We start from the raw sequence: 25631 nt of genomic DNA on the forward strand, positions 1-25631 counted from the left end.
GTTTTGAAGTGGAAGGTGTAGTAACCTCTACCACAGAATCTGATTGAGATCTTCCCAGATATTACTGCAGCCTAGTTTCTTTCTACCCGCTTTTGCACAGTCTTGGGTGATGGCCACAACCCAGTAAATTGCCCTACTAACCCTCATTCTGCCAGGGAGAGTGCTGCTTTTCTTGGGAGTGCTGGAGGGAGAGATATTTCTGGTATTTCTTCCATTTTTTTAACAAACTTTGAAACTGACGGTCTGTTCTTTGCTGGACCCATTGCAGAGATGAGGGAAGCAAAAGTTTTTTCTGTTACTTCTGATTCTTGCTGGTGATCTGTGTGATGATGATCTTCCTCTTCCGGTGGATCCATATTGCTCAAACCCCAGCAGCAGGAGGCCACCGAGGGCCAATACGATCTGGAGTAGTATCTGCCTGCCGAAAACTGCAGCTGCGATCTCGCCTTCCTCTTTCTGTCGTTCTAACCTCATCAGCAAGGACCACTGAGGCGCAGCGAATGCTGCTTCGCGCTGGGAGCTACAACAACAGCTAGGGTTGCATGCTATCCTCAGCTGCTCTCCTCGCCATCATCTAAAAAAAATAGATCCAGAATTAAGATTTTATACTGGAGTTATATTAAGAAACTATGATTTTTAAGATTTTGATTATCATTTTTTTGTTTAATATTGGAGCTATATTAAGAACCTATGTTATTTCATAGTATGATTTTTAAGATTTTGATGATTTGTTTATTTTATATTGGTGTTATATTAAGAAATTATGTTATTTTATTATATGTTTTTAAATATTTTGATGATTATTTGTTGAGGGTAGTTAAAAAAAGAGTTATTTGTCTATTCATTTTTTAAGATTTTGATAATTATTTGTTAAGTGAAGTTAAAAAAAAGTTATTTATCTATTCATTTTATGTTTGTAATTTTCAATTTATTATATTTAAATTATATCAATAACATTTGATAATTTATAATTGAAGTTGAAAAAATTAAATTTTTTGAAAATCATGAATTTTGTATTTCATAAAATATAGTAACAAATTTAAAATTTATATGTAATAAAATAATAATTGTAAAATAGTTTATATTATATAAAAAAAATTAAGATTGTTAATTAACATAAGCATAGAGAAGTTTTAGGAGTCTATATAGCCTAGAGTTGAGTAGTTTTAGATAATTAGTATTTTTGTTAGAAATGACAAAAGCTAACTAATTGGTGAACAAAAGAACTAAAAAAGTACTTTGGAATGTAAATCTTGCAATAGGACCCAAAGATCCACAAAACTCTAAAAAAATTAAATAGAGGAGGGAGAAGAAAGATCATTGTCTTGAATTGTCCCCACACACCCAATAATGAGAGGGTCATGTATTGGTTCATTTAAGTATGGGAGGCCATGCTTCTCCTCCTCCTCCACTTCTTTTATTCTTTTAATAACCATTGAGAAATTTCATTGCAATATAAAAGCTATAAGCAAAGTTAAGGACAAGTACATCAAAAGAGACAAGTAGTGTCTTATCCCCTAGGGAAGATTAAACTCAATATCATTCTTCCTACTGTACTAGAAAAGTACCACTTTGACCAAGAAATATATTTATGAATTGTCTTGATATTGTTCATGCCCATCAACTATTAATTACACCATTTTTTTTATATGTGCCAAGACTAGCTTATGTGTTCACTTGTTCATTATTGACATGTAGGACATGGAACCATTGCACTGATTCAAAACTACCTTTGAGGGTTCTAATTCGAAAGAGAACCTGAGTCAACTTATTGTCCTTTGGAGTTGTACCATGAATCATATGCTTGATGATAATTGTGGAACCCTGAATACCAATAACTTTCATATGCTCCATTGCTGTACCAATGACAAATGTTGGAGTAGGGCATATGCTTCTATTTGGCTCTTGTTAATGTTGGAATGGAGAGTTGTTGACTCAACTTCCAATTCATTAATTTGCCTCTTTAGCCTGACCATGATGTCCATAACAATGTCCTTGTGCTCTATGCCAAAGTGTTCTTGGTCATGCAGTTGACAAGAGAGGGAGAGAATAAAGGCCATGGTCTCTTTGATTTTTTTTTGTCTTGTTGGCACATCAAATTCCTTGAGTATGCTCTAGTACCAATGAGAGGTCTCAAAGATAGTCTATACATTGAGGAAGTTTGGACATAATTGAGAATGAACATAATGGAGCATAAGTCACTAGAAATTTCAAAGGAGGAGGCTAAAGGGTTCCTCCTTAAACCATACTTAGAAAGATCATAGGCCTCAAAAGCACCATAAGCTAGTTGAGAGAGGGAAAGCATATTCATGCAAGTCACTTTTCAACCTCAATCCATAAATCCACTTAGAAATTCACGAAAGAGCCTACACACAAGCATAATGAGGGAAAAGCATAGAGAAATTACAAATGATCTAAAGGGGGGTGGGGTGATACTTGTGACTTGAGAAAGAGTAGTCAAGAGGTTAGGGCTCCAACCACCCTCACATCCTACACATGTCACTTGAATAAATAAATTTATCGATGAATATAAGTGAATCAGACCTTCAAACTCGAAAATGAAGACTACCATTGCCATTCACCCATGTATTATTCATAGCACCTAGATCACACAAAGTAGAAGTGTTTGGTTTATACATGCAACTCTCGATTAACATGGCTATGCAATTACATCACCCGGGGCATATACCTTGCGATTCACAACCTTGCATGAAAACCAAATGCTCCATAAATTATGATTTGACATTAAACAATGGACCACACATCATTAATGAATTGATTACTAATAAACCTCTTCATTAAGTTTAATGTAACATTGCTTTTCCCAATTTCAAGATTAGCATAATAATCCACTTTCTTGAAGAACATGAGTTTTTTTCACTTCTAGGATACTTTACAATGCCTACCTAATTCTAGAAAATATTTCAAGTGCTTGAATTGATAATTAGAATGTCTAACACCACATATTGAATAACATTTAGTGAGTACCCCACTATGAGCAATTTAAGAATATGAAGGGAAGTTGCAACTTGACCTCCTTAAAAGGGGGCATATGGTTCAACAAAATTCTTAGACTTGGTGTTTCCTCTTAAATATATAAGATCTCCACACACACATGTGGGCCTAATGGTTAAGAGCATGTGTTTCCTCTTAAGATGTCACACATTCAAAACCAGAGAAGGGTAGAGTACGTATGCCGTCGGAGAGTAAGTAGTCAAATCACTATGTAGAAATGAATTCCTTGTCCCATAAACAAAGAGATCTCATACACCAATATAGTATCTAGCTTAACCTTGACCTTAAAATTAGATAATAATAATAACAATAATAATATCATACTTAAAAAACATAAAATAAAATATTTAAATATAATAAAGTAAAATTTTAAAATATAAAATCAAATATTTGTTGATGTAATAAAGTAAAATTTATACCACCACATAATAAAAAGTAAAAGAAAGTTGTTAATTAAAGATTTTCAAGCCGCCGTGATAAACGGTGTAAAGTTCGGAAAAAACCTAGCAGAAAGAATACGATTCCCCATTCCAAGAAAGCCTTTCGAATTAAAATCTGAAAATCCTCGCGGGGGCATAAGTTGATCCCTTTGGATATTCTATTTCCACCTCACCTCAATAAAATCTTTATAAATTAAAAGAATCAAGAAAACGTCCGGCGGCGAGGGGATAAAGCCCCGTCCGATATAAAATCTCGTCCGTCCATTTGACGGCACGTGGCATGCCTCCATGGCTTCTTTCGGTCCAGTCGCCGGACGTGGCGAAAAAGCCGCTGATTGGACTGGGCTGCCCACTGTAATCGCAAATGCCCTTCCGTTTGAATTTCAAGTCCTTGACCTGCGTGGTTTTCCATCGATTAAAAAATTCTACAAACCTTGGCATAAATCATATAAATCGTAATGAAGTTTTTACTTGTCCCTAAAAATTTCTTCCGAATTTAAGAAGTTTTTACTTGTACCTAAGAATTTCTTCCGAATTCAAATCCTTTCACTACACTGTTAAATTTCTCACCGCAACCCGAAAAAACCCAAAACCCCAGACAGAAATTCTCCTGACAATCGACGGATACAGCTAAATCTGACGGGAATGTTATGCCAGGACTGCCGCCGCTGTTGCTTAGAGTCCAATTAATGAATGACACGAAGAATATCTTTTATCTTTTAACGGGTACCGTTTGAGTTTAAGGGGGTGCGAGATTTGGTATAATTAGCTCCTCCGATTATAGCTTCCCCCGTTCGCTTCTCCGTCTCTCGAGGGATTTCTGTGCAGAGGGCGCATATCAGTCAGGTTTACGTCATTTCACGAAAATTCGCGGCGACATCAAGGTAATCTCCACAGGCTTTATTGTGTATATAATTCTTTCTTTTTAAATTTAGAAAATGAGTTTGCATTTGCGGTTATTGCTGACAGATCTCAGCAATTGCTGCTTTTATAATTTTCGTTTTCCTTATTTATTTGCCCTCATTGAATTATCCGTTGAAGGCTCTGACGGATGCTGAAATTTTTCGATATTCTGTTAAATCTATTGTTGTTCTGCGTTGTTAGGTTTGTGAATTTGATGGATCTGATGGGTATGTTGATAAATTAAAGGATCTAGCTAGGGTTTCAGTGTTTTCCTTTATGATTTCAATAAATATGGCTTCCCGTAGCATTGCTTGTTTTATTTTTGGAACCAGGCGTTTCAGACAAGGCGTGATCTGAAATGGGTTTGTATTGTATTGTGTTAGTTTGACTAAATTCTGAAATTCAACAGTAAATGACAGTGCCAATTGGGCGTTGTTTGAATTGCAGTAAAAAATAATGTGGGAACCCACATTTAATCAAAAAGGGCGTCGCTCAGAAAGCACTGCTTATTGCCATAGCAAATATCGTCTATCTGTGTGTTCCTTTCTAGCTCCCAGGGTTTTGTTAGGATACTGAAGTTGTCTGATGTATTGTGCAGGCACGACACAGTTGTAAAGACTCAAGAGCAATTCAGGTTGCTATTTTGACCGTGTTAATGTGTTCTGGAGGTCAATTACACAAGCAAATTAACAGTTGAAGCCAAGGAGGCAGAGGTTAGCGTGGTGTATAAATTGAGAATTTTATTTCATTAAAGTGAATTGGAGGATTGCAGCACATAAGGAGGCAGAGGTTAGCGTGGTGTATAAATTGAGAATTTTATTTCATTAAAGGGAATTGGAGGACTGCAGCACACTACGTGTGCTGCATTCTTCAAAATAGGATCCTACAAGATTCAACGGTTAGGATCGGGGAACGATTTGCCGCAGAGCGGGGAGTATCCCTCTGCAATAACTTTTGCTCGTAGGGCAAATTCGTCCTACGCAGTCATGATGGACGACGATGTGGAGGAAGGGGTGAGGGGATCATATCAAGATAAGCCCAAGACGTTTCCGGCAATGCGGAGCAAGTCTAATACACCATGGGTAAGACCCAAAAGCTTTGCCAATTGTTGAGTAGTTTCATGTTCATTATTGTTAGATCTGAGGTACAGTGTAACGGTTTTAAAACTTTAATGCTTTGCAGGCTCACAAGGGGAATCCCCATGCTTTCAGCTGTCCGGACTTTTGGATAGACATTAGCTTGCAATTATAGTGGTAGACTGCATCAAGTATTGCATACATTTGAAAATCAAATTCAGAAAGTTACGGTTATAACAAATGGGCTTGATTCTGTGGCTTGTGTTGGGAGTCTGTGAATTTGGGTTGTGTTGCAAAGTACAAATGTTTTAGGTGGTGCAATGCAAATGAAAACCCATGTCCAGTAATGCATTTTTGAGACTTACATCCTCTAGATGATTCTGTTTGTAATTGCTCTCTTCTACGTCTATGGCATGGAGCTTGTACCAAGTTCAATTGGCAAATTGATTACCACTTTAGAAGTCGTTATTCAACATCAAAAACTTTGCACTATAAGACTGGTCCTTTCCTATTCTGTCAGTTGCATTATCCTAACCTTTTACGTAGCTACCTCATTTTTTTGATTAAAATAGCTTTTAATCATATAATGCTCTCACAAGACGAGTGTCCAGTACAACGGAGAAGATTCATGGCTTCTGATAATTATTAGCTTCACAGTTCCATAACCTACCGAGTAGTTGTACTCCATTGCATATTGTCAATCTGCTTATGGCTACCATTTTATGTAGCTACCGAATTTACGTAATTTTTACGAATTTACATTGTACATTGAAAGCTTATGTCTTTAGCTATATTAAAGTGGAAGACACATTTTCAAATTTTTTTGTGGTACTGAGCAGGTTAACGTTCTTATACAGTAGCAGATACTTTACGTCATAGAAATGCCTGGAGTAATAGGATGATTAAATTTCATGAAATAAAACATCTTTGCAACTGTATATATGACATTAAATTATTAGAAAGTAAAGTTATATAATTTAATAGGTTAATCTTTAATAAAAGTTTCACTAACTATCTATATTTCTGTTGCAGATTTTAAGGGTGCTATTTGGGCTGAACAAGCGAGTCTATTATCTACTTTTGCTTCTTACGTTTGGTGCTCTCTTCTACATTGGAGTGAATACTTCACCGGTTATTGTTTTCGTATTTTCCATATGCACTATCAGCTTACTCTTTTCTATTTACCTCACATCCTGGGTCCTTGCAAAGGATGAAGGACCACCGGAAATGAGCCAGGTAAGGTTTCTAGATTCACTTTCCGTACTCACTTTTGTTCACTTTAATAGTTTAGCATTGCTTTGTTGATTGTCAATTGGGTTCACTTTAATAGTTTAGCATTGCTTTGTTGATTGTCAATTGGGTCTAGCTCGAGGAGTACAGAGTTGCTATCCTCTCCACCCAATTTCAAATTCCACTTGTTACATGTTCACTATTCATGATTAGATTTTTGATTAGGGCTCTTCGCGGGCTAATTGCTCATTGGGGCTGGAAAGGTACCAGCATTCTCAATCTTGCCCATGGGCTGGAGGGGGTGGGAGCTTGACAGGATGAAAGAATCCATTACATTGTTGATCCATGCACTTTAAAAATGGCAATTTTGCATACAAGTTCACCATGATGTGTAAAAGTTATTAGGCAGTTGCACGAATTGCCTCAATTGGCTGTAGTTGCTTATTTGCCATTTGAGTACTGAAAGATTACTATGGCTTTTGCAACTGACTACCTGATTATCCTAAATTTGCATTGTTTGTGGACTAACCAGTATGTCCTGATTGCCCCCCTTGCCCTTGGTCACCAGGACTGAGAGGCCTTGACGTCATCTCTTTCTCTCTCTCTAAAAGTAGATTTCCCTTATCCTGCTTAATTCAAAGAAGAGGTACATAGTACAACATATTTCAGGATAACCATACATAGTCATGTCAATGAGACTTTAACCTTGGGTGGGGAGGTTATCATTAAACCCTCCCAACCACCTAGGATACACACAATTGACAATGTCTCTCACTTTCTTGTTCAGCACTGAGATATCCAGTCTCGGACACTACTTCTGTATCTTTGCACTTCAATCCCTGCTGTACCTTTCGGACTGATATGATCAGACTTAGAGATTCAATTAGATAGATGCTTATTTATGATGTATTATTTTCACCCTTTTTCCTTTTGCTCTCAGCATTTATAGGAGTTGCTTTTGCAATCCCACATTGTATTCACCTTATCTTGTGGTCACTTGCTGGGCATTAATAGAATTAACTTATCTTAATCTTATTCATGTTTTTGAAATTTGTATTTATAAATGTCTTTCAGATGCATTTGAGCTTTCATTGTCAAACTAATCATAGAATATGGTAATTGGAAATTGCCAGTAGATGGATAACTTATTGGTTCAATTTTAAATCACAGCTTGGATAAGCTTATATAAAATATCACCAGGTCAATGACCAAAATTCGAATATGCTTGATAGAAAATATAATTGGGATGATGCTTGGCTATGTGCTTCAGTGTGAGTCAACTGGCGGCACTTGTTGGACACTAATAGAATTATCATATCTAATCTTACCTCATCTTACATATAAAGAGCTGATATTGAAATTTATATTTTTAAACGTCTTTCAGATGCCATTTGACATTCATGGTTACTTGTTGGACATTAATAGAATTATTTGATGCGATCTTATACTATCCTATTAACATACAAAGAGTTGATATTGAAATTTGTATTTTTAAACGTCTTTCAGATGCATTCGAGGCTTTGAGCTTTCATTATGAAATTAAACATAGAATATTGTAATTGGACATTGTCAGTATGGATAATATACTAGTTTGATTTTAAATCACAGCTTTAGTAAGCTTGTATAAAAGATCAAAGAAGTCAAATATGCTAGATAGGAAATATATTCAGGATGATGCTTGGCTATGTGCCTCAGAATGAGGACTATAGGACTGGTCTGGCAATTGGCGACCCTTTGTACTGATAAGCAGCGATGCCTCTTGTAAGAGACTGATGAGTCTTATTGCTTGAGTGGATGATAAATTTTGATCATAAATCTAACATTATATTTGCTTCACTGATGATTTATGTATTTGTCATCTCTATTGCTTCTCACAGTCCTCCTTACATAACATTTTTTTATATTCCAGTTTCATTTTGTACACCAGTGTTTTGGTTACAGTGCTGTATTTGTGTTTGAGTGTTTGTTGTTGCATCTTCACTAGTCTGTACTCATGTTCGTAGTTATGTTGTTTCAGATTTCAGATGCAATTCGGGATGGGGCTGAAGGCTTTTTTAGGACTCAGTATGGTACTATTTCAAAAATGGCAATTTTGTTAGCATTTGTTATCATGGGTATATATCTCTTTCGAAGTCCCACTCCTCAGCAGGAAGCAGCTGGACTTGAAAGGTAAAATTGCTTTGTTAGTACCTTTTCAAAAGCTGGTAATAGTAATATCGACATAATTTCTTATCATTAATTTTGTCTCCTACTAACAAATTAAGTCTTTCAAACATTGATGTGTATCAATTTGTGGCAGGTCAACTTTAGCATTTATCACTGTAATTTCTTTCCTTCTTGGAGCCTTGTGTTCGGGTATTGCAGGCTATGTTGGCATGTGGGTTTCTGTCCGTGCAAATGTTAGAGTTTCTAGTGCTGCAAGGCGGTCAGCAAGAGAAGCTTTACAGGTTTTCATTAATTCAGTTTGTCATTAATTTTTGGAAGTTTGTCAATAGAGTTTGATGGGGGAAGTGCTTAATAAATTTTGAATAGTGATGTTCTATTCTGATATGGCTATCTTGTTTCTGTGTTCAGGTGGCTACTCGTGCTGGTGGCTTTTCAGCTATCATTGTCGTGGGCATGGCAGTTATTGGAGTAGCAGTTCTATATGCCTCATTCTATGTATATCTGGGGGTGGATACACCGAATTCAATGAAGTTGACTGAATGTAAGATTCAAAACTCACGAGTGTCAAGAGAGGTTTTGCAGCTCCCTGCCAACTTTTTAAGTCCAACCCTATTATGAATGGTTAGCTTTCATGGAGTGATGATTCTGAATTGGCTTCCAAAATCTTGCAATGTAGGAATGCAGGTTATATTTATACTTTAATAATAATATTATTCCAAAATCTTGCAATGTAGGAATGCAGGTTATCTTTATACTTCAATAATAATATTATGTAGCGCTTTTGGGTGTCAATGACTGCATTGCTGATGTGTGGAGGATGGTCCAAATTTTCTCTAATTAATTTTTGGCTTTAACACTACATCTTATGAGAGATGAGATAATAAGACAATAATTTTATCAATGTCCAATAAATGACCACAAAAGTAGGTCAATGAGACTGCTAGGAACAACAGTGTTCATATAATGTGAGAGGTGCGAGTGCACATGCTACTTTTTTGTAAGTCCAGACTCCAAAGAGAAGAATAAAAATAATAAAACTGAAAGGAATGATGTGCAAGGAAAGTATGTCCAAAATACAAATAAAGTGTGCAAAAATTGCTGTATCAAATGCAAATATGACAGATCAAAGTGAGTAAATGCCTAGAAAAGCTTTTCTGGACTGTACTTATACAAGCACTTTGATCTGTTACAAACTTACATGGAACCTGATCGAGTAATGTCCAATCTTATGATGAAACATTGGTATATTTGCTTTGATTGTTTTATCACTTGAGATGGTCTAATTGATTTGCATTGATGTGCAGTGCCTCTTCTTCTAGTTGGTTATGGATTTGGGGCCTCATTTGTAGCACTTTTTGCTCAACTTGGAGGAGGAATATTCACAAAGGCTGCAGATGTAGGTGCTGATCTGGTTGGGAAAGTGGAGCAGGGTATTCCTGAAGATGATCCACGTAACCCAGCTGTCATTGCTGACTTGGTAAGGCTTCCTTCATTTTTTCCCCATTTTCCCTGCGATTCGATTTGTAATGCATCGTTTTTCTTTCCTCACATGATATCATTCAAAATTGCTATGTTCTGTTACTAGATTTGTGAATCATTTTTACTCTCCTTTCTTCAGGAGGTCTGCGCATATCCATTTACCTTCTACAAACAGAGATCTTTTAAGCTTAAATTCATCAATAGCCCATCTGGAGATTTTTATAGGTCATAAAATATTATTTTTGCTAGTTGTTTTATAAATTTGACTAGTGAACCATTTATTCTTGGGATTCAGGGGCAGTTTTTTCTTGGTTCTGTGGGGTAAAACTTATAGCAGACTCAGCAGAGCCTTTGACAGTACATTTAAAGGGCTCTGTTTCAACCATATCAAGTTGTTTGAACTTTGTAATTGCGCCGAGAGGCACTCTACAGCCCAGTATGGGGTAGATCTCATGTAAACATGTAAATGTAAAAGTAAACATAAAGGTAAATGTAAACGTAAACGTAAACATTTAAAATGTAATGTTTACAATTAAACATTTTTAATCTAATATCAGCTCTATTTAAAAATCAATCTAATTATTATTATGTATAAACACAATATAAATTTAAAATATAAAGAGGTTTATGAACACTCAAAAAATAGGTATGGTAAATAAATAAAACCTCTTTTTATATTTACTCCAGAAACCTCTCAAAAAAAGTTTTATTTAGGTGAAGCTTATGGGCCAAATAACGTTTTAATACCATGGGCCAAATACTGTATTTATTGGTAAGAACACTCAAAAAAGGGTTTTATTTAGGTGGAGCATATGGGCCAAATACCATGGACCAAATTATTTTTAATACCATGCAAAAAAGCATTATTAACCCTAATATTAATATTAAATTATTAATAAAAATAAAGATGGCACATGGTATTGAGTTTGACCCATGGTATTGAGAACCAATGGTATTGAGCCATGGTGTTCACCTGGTAAAAATAAAGATGGCACATGGTATTGACCCATGGTATTCACGTAGAATGTAGCCTATTTAAAGGAGAAATTAACCTAGCATAGATCCATCTTTACTTTGGATCTACTAAGCGCGGAGAGGGATCAAATATCTTGATATGCAAACTAGCATAGAGTGAAAAAAGATTTGATCCCTCTCGGGGCTTGGTAGATCCGGAGTAAAGATGGATCTATGCTGGTAATAGGTCATTGAGTGACAAATGAGGTAATGAGCTGGTAAATGCTAGGTGACCTAGAGGAGCTAGAAAAGAAACAATGATCCAATGTAGTTAAGTATTATATACAAGGTTGTTGTGAGTGGGAGCTGGAATGGAAAGTGCTATTTTCAAAAATCTTCCTGGAACATTTTTATATAATGTTGAAGAAAAAGGTACCAAAGAGGTGTTTCCTTGCCTTTTTGCTAGGAAAACACTTTAAAACACCTTTTTAGCATGTGACTTTATGAATTATATTAAAGTCATGAAAAAGTCACTTTATAAAGTACTTTTAATATTAAAACCATTTTATGTTTTAAAGTTAACTTTATGTGGAGAAAAGTACAAGGTACAAATATAAATTTATAAAGTGACTAGGAGGAACCACATGAAAAAGGGTCAAGTGTGGGAATGATCTTCACCATTGATCTAGAGGGCTGAGGTCTAATCTCAACCCTTGATCAAATGGGTTAGGGTTTCCTATCTTAATGAGGCTAAATAGGGAGAAAAAGGAAGAAGCACTCTCATTTTCATGTGCATTTTTGTGAGGATGAAGAGAAGTGAGCTAGAGAGGAGAACAATTTTGCAGGTGGAAATCGACCTACAGCAAGAGGAAACTGGCACAAATTCCAAGGTCTTGCAAGCTGAGATAACTGGCATGAAAACCACAGGTAGCCACCTTCAGCGCAGGTTTTGAGGTCTGAATGCACAAATTTTGAGGGGTTCTGATTGCTTCAGCAAAGGTCTGACTAGCCTGCATTCTGAGGCTAAGAAATCGGGTTAGAGGCACAGAAAACAAGGCAGCTTCAGCACAGAAAACGAGGCTGCTATAGCAGACTGTCAGACACACAGTTTGAGGCTGGGAAGAGCAGACTGCAGGCACGGAAAATGAGGGCAATATGTTGAAAAATGTTCCATGCTGAAACAATTATTTAAAATGAAACTTCTTCCAGCTGCAATATCATTTAAGCAATTGTGGATAGAACATACACCATATGCAAAATAGAAGACAACCAAAAACACAATGAGACACAATTAGGTCCAATGACCAGGGCAAAACCCGCAAGGGGAAAACCCAACCAGATTCTTCTTCTATTAGAAATCAATTGTTTAACAGAGAAATAAAATACAATGAGATATCAAGAGAATGAGTAAGTTCACCCAAATCTGAAATAGCTGTAGCAAGAAGATCTCTGGTAGCAACAACTGATGCAAACACTGAATCACTTTGGCTCACCAAGTTTTGCGCTTACTCTTCAAGTCTCCCTTTCTCTCTCTCTCTCTCAATCCTTCTCTAGTCTCTCCAACTTTCTCTTCCACAAGATTGAATTATCCTTTCACAATGCACAAGTAGAAAAGACGGGGGGCACATATATATAGGAGGAGCAAGGAGTTTGAGCCATGAAGGAGGAGTAACTCACATGACTTGAGGGAGAGTTACATATGCCATTTAGGGAGGTACGCATGCCTTTGTAACTCATGCAATAAAGTGGAGGCGCGCTTGCCATTGTAACACATGCCATAAAGAGGAGGTACGCTTGCCATTGTAACTCATGCCATACGGAGGAGATACACATGCATTGAAGAGTGTGCAAGGGAGTGTAACATATGCATTGAAGGGTGCATAAGAGGAATCTTTTATTACGAGACTTTAATGTGCGTAAGAGAGTGTAAGAGGAGTGCAATGAATCCATTAACTGAGAGAGAGAGGTACGGGTGCCATCAAGAGGAGAGAGATATATGAAGTGGCATGATTGAGTAAGAAAGGTGACATGTATTTCCATTTTGATAATAATATTATAGTATCACAAGGATAATAATAATATTAATGATAATATTGATGATTAAGTAAAAACTGAACAATTAAGATTGATTAAGGATAAGTTGAGTGATTTTCCAACATCTATACTTGATTACCAAGTGAAACAGGTTGATTTACTATTTTTGGAAAGTCATGCTTGAAAATTTGAAATGTTAGACATCATTTTCTATTTTTAGAAAGTCACTTTAGAATAGTCAGAAATGAGATTTATTCAAGGAAATTCATTCCTTAGCTGTCAATTATCAACACAATAAATGCTGGGCTGAGGCTTGAATTTCTGGGAAGAATTTTGGGCAAGTGGCATGATGTTCAAGGAATTTATTGCTGAACTTGTGGCTCATTTTTCAAGGAACTGAGCACAAACTAAAAGGGAGATAACCCTCTGTGAATTAATTTGCTGTGTATTAAATTTCCTTAGAAAGCAAATACAATCTTCTTAAATTGGTTTTCCCTTGTGGGTTTTTCTAGGGTCAAGTTAGACCAAAAATCACTGTGTAAAAATCTGTGTATGCTTGTGCTTTTATTTTCTTATCAGCTGGCAAAATGAAAAGTGTAGAAGTAGCCTAAAGTGTTTCAAAGTAATTTGCTAAAAGTTTTACTTATCAGTTAACACTTGGGGCTGTGGGCATTAAACTATATGCAAAAACATTTGAAACTGGGAGGGATACAAAACTGATCTTTTTTTTTACATATAATACATTTTAATATATTTTGATGCATATAGATTCAAAAAGAAATGCATAATGCTGAATTAGGTGCAGAAAACATGAAAACCTAGATTTAACTACCAGATTAATGATGAGCATTAATGCATCAACCATTTAGTACATATAACATCAATCATCTAGTGGGTATGACTTATAACATTGTCATTAAATGATCAGTCATCAACCACAACATCAACCTTAAAGTAATACATAACATCAACCATGAAATGAAACAAAGCATCATTTTCATTACCAAAGAGTTGTAAGATGCAATAATTAATTCAAAGGTTGGTTCAAAGCTCCAAGTTCACTAAGTTCAAGAGATTACTAGTAAACAAAAAAGGAAAAAGAGATCTAGTATCAATGAAGCTTTCTAGTCTCCACAATAAACATATAGTTTCTTTTTCCTTTTGCGATATGAAGAAGAGGATCAAAATAAGGTGGAAGTGTTTGTGGAACACAACTAGCAGCTACATGGATCCCATACAATGTTGGATATTGTGAAGATAGAGGGTGAGGCCCTTGCATTTACAAACTTGCAAATAGATGGGGGTTGCATGTTTGTTCCATGAATATGATCACCTCCATGATCACCCAAAATTTCAACTTTCAAGTGCTGTAAAACTAATCTTCTTTCTCTAAATTAGCCTCATCTAGAGTGTTGTCTCAAGTTGCACATGTTTTGTCATTCTTACCACCTCATGATAATGGGACAACAACATGAAGTTGTAGTTCACATAAACTAAGTTTTCTACCCGGTCTACATTCAGAATGTTTTGCTTCACACTATGGATGATGTTGCAGGTGCTTCAACACCTCTTTGTGGGAATATTATCAACCTTTGAAAGCGGCCTCAACACCAATTTATGCAAATGTGTGGTGGAGGAGCCATACATGTTCCACCATTTGATTTGATTCAACCTATCTTGATCTTTAGTTGTATGTAGGTTAGCAAAGGCTCCATTTTTATTATATACTTTTCAAATGGCTTTGTACTGAAGCACAATCCTCTTCATCAAGGACCAACTTGTCTAATACAAGCACATTCCCATTTTATACTTGTGGTTTTTTGTGTGGTTTTCTGGAAACCCCCCTAGGTGCTAATTTTGTCAACCAACATGGAGAATAATATTTCGTTGTAAGGACATATGCTAGGGCATGGAGTGGAACATTCATATTATCCCACATTTTGACAACTTGTTTATGGATATGATCATACAGATCACATTTCTCAACTCAACAGTATCTTTAATTTGGTCTAGCATGTTCTCCATTTTCTCATACGCTTCCCCAATCATCAATTTCTCATATGTGTTGCAAAATCTGACCATCAAGCATAGTGTCCTCCACCTCTTGAAAATCATGTCTATCAAATGCGGATGGAACCCTATCTTTGAATCACTTGGGAAGATACCGGCCAATGGATTTCTTATCTTCAAAAAGGCACTTGAAGGTGAGGTAATAGTTAACAAATTTCGTGTTTGCAATCTTTCAAACCTTGCCATAAATCACTTGTGATGATATTGGCCAATGGCTTTCTTACCTTCAAAAGGCACTTGAAGGTGAGGTAATACTCAACAAATTTCATTTTTGTAATCCTTAGTAGCTCCAACTTAGTGATTGTAAAAAATGCGGTGGGCCAGGCTATGATCAATAATAAATTTTATCGTTCTTTTCTCTCTTATACAATGCACCAATCCATTTATAATCATGGCCTTTCATCTTAATAATATCATGTTTCAAGAGGTTCAATGTGTGAACCAAACACTAGGACTAAAATATGTTAGGGTACATATCATTAATGATTGTTCATGTTGCCTTATAATTAGTAACATCATCCCCTTCCCTTTTTTCCTCTTCTCCATGGTATGTGCCGCCTACTTCTAGTTCTTTCACATTGTCATTGGTATTTCAATTTCCCAACACCACCATCATAATAAAAAATCAAATTGTCATACCCATAATACTCTATGAATCTGGAGATTAACTTGGTGCTTACAATAGAGTGATGGAGAAGGAGAAATGGGAAACAGTAGGAGAAGAGAACATTCAAGCATTTTATCAATATAGTAAATATGCTAATTTACAACACATGGAAAAAATTAAAAGCAAACAAGAGTGGGCTTTAGAGCTCACCTCTTTAACACCCCAATGGTGGTTGAATGCAATGTTTCAAAACTCGGACTTGGAATGACTTGGACCGATCTCATTTCATTGACCTTATGTTAAAATTTGGCAACTAGGGCCAAATTCCACCTTGGGACAACTCATTTGATGGAGATGATGATTGCATTAAATTCCACTTTTTGAAAGGACCAAAATTGATATAAGTGTTTTCCCAGGCACAAGCAGAAGTGTGTTTTTGAATTTATGCCCACACATGTGCAAATTGTTCAAGTCGACCACATCATCATGTAGGCTCATGAAACCCAATGGACGTGACTCTTCACCCTCAACGACTTGTATAAATACAAGTGCCCTCTCACCTCATTTGGCATCATCATCACACACATTTCTTCTCTCTTCTCTCATTGGTTTGTATAGCTATTGGGCAGATCTTCTCTCTCTCTCTTTTTTTTTAACACAGTTGGTTACTTATTTTTATATTGCAAAAAAGGAAAGGGAGCTAGCTCCTTATACATTCGAAAGAGCGCTGTTTCAAATGTAGTGCACAAAATGGGAGCATAGTCCCCACATCTACATTTGTAGCCTTGTTTTTGTAGACTTCAAAAACTAAAGTGGCATACTACCTTACATACTGTCCTAGGAACAAACTAAATTTGCACTGCATTAAGAGAAATTTAAACACAATCACCAGAATTGGTTAACTGATTCTTCCTGTTGGGGGCGACGCTTCTTGCTGTACCTAGAGGATGTTTCTCTTTGCTGACTTTGATTGAGAGTTTTTATGTACTCAACGACTTCTTCCAGATGTTTGCATTTGTCCTTTAGTTCTTCTATTTCAGCTCTCTGAAGATCAATGTCTCTTTGCTTGTAAACATTGGCAATCTTCATCTCAGCTTTGAGGTCCTTCAATGCTTGATTGAAACGTCCAATCATGAATCTATTGGCCCTACAAGTTGGGCAACTGTCATTCTTTTCTACCTTCTCTAGAGGATTGCAAGCCATTTGGTTGCTCTGCTTTTTTGTGATGACTGTTGTTTTCTTGTTCCCAGTATGAGCCCTGATGTTAAGATGACTTCTTTTTCCTCTACTACTGTTGTCGTAGTTCTGAGCTGTGGGATAGCTCTCCAAAGCTTCACTTGATCTCCTGTGCCTTTGTCTATGCTTTAAATTCTAGTTCAAGTCAATTAGTTGAGAAGTGCTATCCAAGGGGAGAGAAGAGGTCGGAGTTTGTAATAGGTAGTGAGAATGTGACTTCACAGAGGTAGAGATTTGTGGTTGCCACTGAGAGGAGATTAGGCTCAGGTTTCTTAGAGCGATAGAGTGAAGAAAATGCTGATGAATGGGGCAGTGGTGGATAGGAAGCTGAACGAGTAAATGAGCAGGGTTAACAACAGAGAGAGGCCACTGGGGAATACTTTTGAAAGCACAATTTAAGTAGCCAGGGAAGGGATGAAGGCGAGTACCTATGAAATTTACTCTCTTTGCTTCAGGCTGCTTGCAAAGGAGGACAATGCTTTGATCCCAAAGAAAACCGAGACTGATTTCTGCATGAATTTGTTGAGAGTGCGAATTCCCCAGCAGATGTTTGATGCTTCTGTGGAAACGAATGGAGAGGTCAGGGGAGGCGTGGCAACGAGGACCGAAGAGCTTGAATCTGATGGCTTTAGGGTTACTGTGAAGATTGTTGACGGGGTGGCCTGAGAGATGGAGTTCAGTGCTTTCCAGGTGATGAAGGTTTGTGAGAGCTGCCCCCGATTTATTGGTCTCAGGGAGGAGAAGAGACCTGCTACTGTAGGTGGCCATCGTGTTTCGAATAACTTGGGAGCCTGCACAAATGTCTGTTGAGACCTGACTTTTACTTGCATAACAATTTCGATCCTGGTGTTTGTGATTGACAAGACAAAAGCCATCTTCGCTCAGGAGTGAAGGACAACTGCAATTTTGATTCATCATGTGTTGAAGCTTTTCTGGGATTGTGAGGATCATATGCTCTGAACGAAGCAGATTGCACTTGAGAACCTCTGTTGACCAATCTTCTTTATATTCTTCATGTAATCTGCTTCTTGACTTGATGTTTTGATTCTCCCTTTTTAATTTTTTTTCCCTTCATAATTTTCCTTGTGGTATACTTCTTTTCTATAACTTCTTTCTCAGTCCTCATTCTAGGTATGGAAGTCATGGTATATTTTCTTTGTAAACTTCATTGTTCTCTTTAACAATCCCAACTGGTCTGTCTATTGCTTTGTTGGTGTGGCTATCAACATCCTTATTTTGGTTTCTCAAGACATGCTTGATAGATATATTTCCCAGATTTTTAATACTTGTTCTGATCCTTTGACATATTTTGTTGATGGCAGTGCTTTTGAAATCCTTTTCGGCTTCCATTGCTGCTATTATGATAATCGAGTCTCCTATTATTATAGGGTCCTTAATTGCATTTTTGTTTAAAAGCCTTGTGCCTGGGAAAACACTGTATGCTTCAGCCTTGTTGTTTGTCATTTCTCCAAGGCTCCATTCGTAACTTATTATTTTTTTTGGCAAATCTTATTTATCTTACACGTGCAACAAAAGGACAATTTTTCTGGGCAAATTGCAGGGTTGAATTTCAAGACTGTTGCAGGATTTTGACCAGTGTTTATCGAGCACTTTAACTCATCCTTCGATTGTGATTTTTGTGGGAAAAATTTGTTTGTGGCAAGCCGTACAATTTGGCATAGGAATCGAGAATTTTTGGGCACTTTGACCATAGCGTTGACCACATACCTGATTGCAGAGTTGACCAAATTTGACCGTAGTTCTCAGGACTGTTTTGGGTTGAATTTCACTGGGTTTGATCGAGCTTCAAGAGCATTGTTTGACTATTGTGTTGACCATCTTTTACTTTTTGGTTAGGGCTGAGTTTGACTGTAGTTGATTGCAGATTTGACAGGGCTGTTTTGACTTTGATTTGGCAAGTCAATTTTGACCTTTGTACTCTCTCTCTTTGCTGAACATTTGATGTAATAATAAGAATAATTGATCAAAGGGTTTTCCCCACATTGGAGTTTTTACTTGGCATCCAAGAAATCTGGTGTCCTCTTGTCTTGGCTCGTCTTTTGCATTTTATTTTATGTTCTATCTACAGTTACTGTCGATGCGATTGTTATTGGAAAACAAAATTGAAATTGTCATTTGGTTGTTAAAGGAACATTGAAGTAATTGTGCTAAGCATAGAACATATCATTGTTAACTAAAATTAACATGGGATTAGAGCTCAGGTGAAGACAAAGTCCATGCAAGAGAGAGAAACAATCACCAAGAACGGTTTATTGGACAAATTTCAATGGCTTCTTCATCTTACTTCAAGACAGGGATAAGCTCAGTGACAAATATGACTATCATGCATGGAAAATGACTTTGGATATTACTTTGGAGGAGCATGAAGAATTGGACTATGCAGGGAAAGTGGTGGAGCCTCCTTCAAATGCACTAGTTGCTGTTAAGACGAAGTATAGAAAAGGTGAGGTCAAAGCAAATAAAATTTTGGTTGATTCTATTCAAAAGCATTTCGTTGCCTATATTTATGATTTGGGAACTTTTAAGGAAATATATGATAAGTCGGTTGGGATGTTCAAAGTGAACAATGCAAATCAAATCTTCTTTCTCAAAAACAAGTTGAAGGACATCAAGATGGATAAAGGGGAGTCCATCCAATCCTACTTCATGAGGATCACACAACTCAAGAATGACTTTTTACCTATTGGAGAAGTTACTGCTGACAGGGAGCTCACTCTCATTGCACTTGCGGGTCTTTCAAGAGCATGGGATGTGTTTAACACCACCATTCTCAACAATGACAGGATTCCTAGTTTCGATGAATTATTGGCTATATGCACTCAAGAGGAGACAAGGATGATGGGGAGAGACAAGCCTTCAAAATAATGTTAGTCCAAGGAGACAAGGTCAAGGGTTCAAGCAGGGATTCAAAGAAAGAAGAAAAGGAAGGTGTTTCAATTGTAACAAGTTTGGCCACTATGCTAGAGAGTGTCCTCACAAGAAGAACTCTCCAATGGATGATGACAACAACATCAACAAAGGCAATGACAATCAAATGAACAACAGGATCAATAATAAAGGAAAAATGAATGCTCCCGTTGCTCGATATGGAAATGGTTGACCTCCCAAAAGATCAAGAAACTCCAGGTACGAGGAAAGTAATGTTGTAGAAAAACAAAATGAATTTTATCTTATTTTCACTCTATCTACTATTGCCTCTCCTACGAACACTTTGGATCATTGGTTGATTGATATTGGAGCCTCAAGGCACTTCACTGGGTACAAGGAGGTGTAGGCCCTCTCAAATTTGGTTGAAAATAAGACTAATTTGGAGATCATACTTGGAGATAATGCCACCTATCCCGTGAAATGAATAGGTATTGTCACTCTTCACTTAAATCAAGGTCAAACTATTCATCTACAAGAAGTATTGTATGTACCGATTTGAAGAAGAACATGGTGTCTATTTTTGCGATGGAAGATAAAGTGGATTTAGGGTTGAAGGTCTCTATCAAGTTGGAGGAAGTTCATTGGGAGCCTTGACTTGCGATGCTTCACTTCAATTTGAGCTATGGCAGCGAAGGTTTGCCTACTTACATTACAAAGCCTTACTTGGGGTAAGGAAGACGGTCACAAGTATGCCCAATTTCAACATGAATCATGGAGTTTGTTAGGGTTGTGCAATTGGGAAACTCATACGGGGACCATTCCCTTCAAGTTAAAGCCAAACTACTGATATTCTTCAACTGGTCCATTTTGACCTATCTGGTTTGTTGCCCGTAACATCATTAGTAGGATACTTATACTATCCAATTTTTGTGGATGACTTGTCTCGCTGCCTCTAAAGGATGGAGCCTACATCAGATGGACGTTAAGATTGCTTTTTTGGAACAACCTCAGGGGTTTGAAGGACAAACATATGCAGGTTGAAGAAAGCCCTCTATGGGTTGAAGCAAGCCCCTAGGGCTTGGCATGAGATGATTGATAACTATCTTATGAAGTTGGGACTTACGAGGAGCGATGCTGATCCTAATCTATACTTCAAGGCTCAAAAGGACATGCCTCTCATCTTGGTCCTTTATGTAGATGATCTCTTTTTGACAGGTGCAGACCCTCTCATTTATCAATGCAACATGGAGTTGAGTTTGAGATGAAGGATCTAGGACTGATGCACTATTGCCTAGGCCTGAAGGTCTGGTAAAAGGCAGGTGATATGAAGCGAACAAAGTTCCTTCTGCAAATTAATTACTCCAAAAGACTTGGAATATAAATATATCCATGATGATACAAATATTATATATTAAATATGTCAATAAAAATGATTAAGATTGAATAGAATGATTTACAATGAGAACGAGAGGCTTGCTTATATATCAAGCAAGTGTCTCTTCATGAAGAGTCATGTCCTATTAGACATGCCTCTTCAGCCTAATTACTAGCTTAACTAATCATTATTTATGATTATTATTGTTTACAATTATTTTACATTATTTATATATATTTTATTCGTTATGTTGCCTCCTTCCTCAAAAAGCTTTGTCCTCAAAGCTTGTCGATGAAAAAGGCTTGATCTCTTTTTCGGCTTCGAAAGTCTTTCTGTCTCAGAATAGTCATCCTTGTCGATACAAATTGATATAATCAACTTAGTGACAAACAAAATTGTCGCACTGAGAAGGGATCAGACCATCCCAGATTAATCTTCTGTGTAGTATTTTGATCACTGGAATTTTGTAATGACTTGTTAGCATAAGACTGGATTGATTTTACGTCATTATTCTTTGGAACATCAATTTGTCGTTTTGGTTCTGAATGGTCCCGATACGTAGCGTGGTTGATTTGTCTATTCTCATGATTCGGATGCTGATAGGGAACCTTTTTGGTTTGATTTTCCCTTATTGGGCATGTGGCAATTTTTATATTTTCTTCTGGCAAAGATGTTGTTGAGTTGGTTATGGAACATTCTCTTGGGAAGTTCATTGTTTGAACTGCAACATCCAAGCGCGGCTTTTCTTTAACTTGCTTGTCTTTTTCCTGAGTTGTGACATTCATTGAATCGGTATTTGTTGTTTTGTCATCAACTTGAATTCCTACATTTGATGTTTCTTTCTCGATAAGTTGTTGTATCTTGTTTTCTAATGACTTCTTACCCTTCTTTCTTAATTTGAGTCAGTAATTTTTCACTATGGTTTTTAAGTCGAGAAACTTCTTCATTTTTGTCAAAAGTGATTTTGTCAATTTCATTTTGCATATTTTGTAATACTTTTTTTCCTTCTTGGGACATTACTTTTGAAATATCTGATATATCTTCTGGTGTTACTGAATTTGGTTTCAGCGTAACATCTAGTTGTAAAAAAATGTTAAAAACTTTTTCTTCGTATTTAAGATGACAGATCCTAGAGTTTTCATCCACGGTGATCTCAAAACAATGTCACTATCGTCAAGAAATAAGGTTTTCACGGTGAATTGCGAAGTAAAAGTGTAATCTCCAATACTTAGGTGTAGATTGCTTATGTTGTATTGTTTGTCATATGTGCCAAAAAATTTCGTTTTAACTATATTTGGTTTAGGAATCACCAATTGGTTAGCACATTTAGGACTAACATAATTACTTCTTTCAACAGGACTGATAGAGATTATGATGTCTCTTCCTGCGAGTGATCTTTTGATTTTAAATAGTGTGTAAACACATGTATTGAAGGTTTCAGGAAACCTTTCATTACTAGTCTCCATTTTTGCCTTGGTGTTTTTACGTAAACAATATGTCAACTGGAGCTCTTTTTATTATGAAATATCACTTATTTCTTATATATATATTTTTCAAATATTTCCTTTAATGTGGATTGTTAAAAACTTGAATACCCTTTTATTAAAAAAATACTCCTTTATATTGTTGCCCTCTATATATGTATGTATTTCTTTATATTAAGACCCCTTTTCAAAATAACTTTATTATCTTATAATAATAATAGTTTCACTTTTTTTTTTAATAATAAATTGGTCCCTTTTTTTATATACTTAATTACTCCCTTGATAAATTTTTAATGTTACCCCACTTAATAGATATAAAAGTCATGTCTTTTCATATGACACGATCAAGATGTTAAAATACCATGGGCTATTACCATGGGTTATTTTTAAAACCTCTGTTAAAATGTTCTCCCCATAAAAAGTAAAACGTATTCTTTTTTTTTGTTTTTTATTTGAAACTTTTTAAAATAGCATGGGTTGTTTTTAAAACCACGAGCTTCTCAACGTAAAAAGTTTTAAATATACTTGGAAGGATTCCCTCTTATCTTTATTATGCACTTATTTTATATATATTTTTATTTTCTTTTCTTTTGAATTTGATTTTTTTCTATATTTTTTTAATCTCTTTTTTTTTAATATGATTTTTTTTTTAATAATCTTTATTATTATTTTTGTTATATATATATATATATATATATATATATATAGCCAAAGGCTTGGTAGCGAGACGGAGAAACCCTAAATATTTAGCAAAACGCTTGAATTGCAACAACAATAAATTTGACGAAGAGTCGATAGCCAAAGACTTGGATCGGAGAACGAGCTTTGTGCACCGGTTAAACAACCTAGAGGACCGAGCTTGGCTCTGATACCAAATGAAGTGAGCAAAGTTCCTTATCCAAATTAATTACTCCAAAAGACTTGGAATATAAATATATCCATGAGGATACAAATATTATATATTAAATATGTGAATAAGAATGATTAAGATTGAATAGAATGATTTACAATGAGAACGAGAGGCTTGCTTATATATCAGGCAAGTGTTTCTTCATGAAGAGTCATGTCCTATTAGAGATGCCTGTTCAGCCTAATTACTAGCTTGACTAATCATTATTTATGATTATTATTGTTTACAATTATTTTACATTATTTATATATATTTTATTCATTACATGATATTTTCCTTTTCTTAATGAAAATACATTGTGAAGCTGCTTGAGAGATGTGGGATGGTGGATTGCAAGTCTGTGTCTGCTTTGATGGAACTCAACTTCAAGAAACTATGTGGAATTGTTGTTGGGCCCAAGTTGGTAAATCGTTCTAAATATAGACAACTTGTGGGGGCCTTAATGTTCTTGGTAAATTCTTGTATGGACATATGCTTTGCTGTGAATACATTGAGTCAATTTATGGTCGAGCCTCATCGCACGCAGTGGATTGCTGCTAAGAATCTCTTGAGATTTCTACATGGCACAATCAACTATTGACTGAGATACATTGTCGGGAATTTGGGGCTACATGGATATAGTGATGTTGAATGGGTTGGCACTGTGGTGGATCGAAAGAGCACATCAGGATGTTGCTTCTCATTAGGGTTTGCTTTGATTTCATGGATGAGCAAGAAGCAAAAATCGGTTGCTTTAAGCATCGCCGACGCTGAATACATTGCAGCTACTATGGCCTGTTGTGAAGCCGTTTGGTTGAGGAAGCTCTTCAGTGAGCTATTTGAGCACATTCTGGATGTAACCGTGATCTTTTGAGACAACTAGAGTGGGATTTGCTTTTCAGAAAATCTCATATTCCACCACTGCTCCAAGCACATTGATACCAGGGACCACTTTAGCCGGGATATGGTACAATAGGGAGAAATAAGGCTCCAAAACATCAGGATTGATAAACAGGTCGTAGACATCCTCACGAAGCCCTTAGGGAAGGTCAAATTCTTAACCCTTTGTGGGAGACTTGGATTTGTGGACATTGAGCTGTGGGAGCTTTTGGGGGCTTGGGGTACTTCTTGGAGCTATGCACGACCATATGGTGAGTGTTTCACCTTCCCCCATTGGTGCACTATGTACAGGGTGAGTGGTTCACCTTCCCCTACGAGATTGCATATGCATAGGTTGGGTGGTTCACCTTCTCCTATGCATATGAGGAGTATGAGTGGTTCACTTTCTCCTGTTGACCGAGACTCATGGGAAGTACCCTCTCATATGGCCAATGAGTTGGGAAAAATGGTTAGGGACCATAGCACTACTGATGGACGCATCGTCTACTGCCGTACTCTCTATGACCAAGATGCATGGTGTTCAAAAACTTGATTTAGAATCAAGTCTGATTGAGTTTCTACCTCTGGAGAGTGGTAAGGTCTTGTGACTCACTCTCGATCGATTCTTCTTTGTTATTCATATCAGTGTTCAATAGAGCAGAGATGAGATAAGATTCAGAGATGGTACATATGACGATAGGGTGGCATGATGGTCGATGATGATGGATGGATTGACATGTGGAATTCTCCCTAGTTGAGAGGGAGTTTTAAAATTGATGAAGATGATGATTGCATTAAACTGCACTTTTCGAAAGGACCAAAATTGATATAAAGATCATCTAATTAGGAGAAGCAAAAGTGTGTTTTTGAATTTATGCCCACACATTTGCAAATTGTTCAGGTCG

General features: G+C 36.5%; 1 protein-coding gene across 1 annotated transcript in view; it reads left to right on the forward strand.

The window, feature by feature from the left end:
• The first annotated feature begins 3955 nt into the window (after window positions 1-3955).
• Window positions 3956-25631, forward strand: part of LOC149176114 (pyrophosphate-energized membrane proton pump 2) — a 58381-nt gene continuing 36705 nt past the window's right edge. The window contains exons 1-7 of the mRNA XM_089419871.1: window positions 3956-4339; window positions 4957-5440; window positions 6467-6670; window positions 8682-8833; window positions 8964-9111; window positions 9239-9371; window positions 10135-10307. Of these exons, the coding sequence (XP_089275997.1) occupies window positions 5345-5440; window positions 6467-6670; window positions 8682-8833; window positions 8964-9111; window positions 9239-9371; window positions 10135-10307 (906 nt within the window). The 5' untranslated portion in view covers window positions 3956-4339; window positions 4957-5344. The remainder of the gene's footprint in view (window positions 4340-4956; window positions 5441-6466; window positions 6671-8681; window positions 8834-8963; window positions 9112-9238; window positions 9372-10134; window positions 10308-25631) is intronic.

This window comes from Pinus tabuliformis, chromosome 4_1, assembly GCF_031772625.1.
Source record: "Pinus tabuliformis cultivar Carrire ecotype Pingquan chromosome 4_1, CPIR1, whole genome shotgun sequence".
Classification (NCBI taxonomy): domain Eukaryota; kingdom Viridiplantae; phylum Streptophyta; class Pinopsida; order Pinales; family Pinaceae; genus Pinus; species Pinus tabuliformis.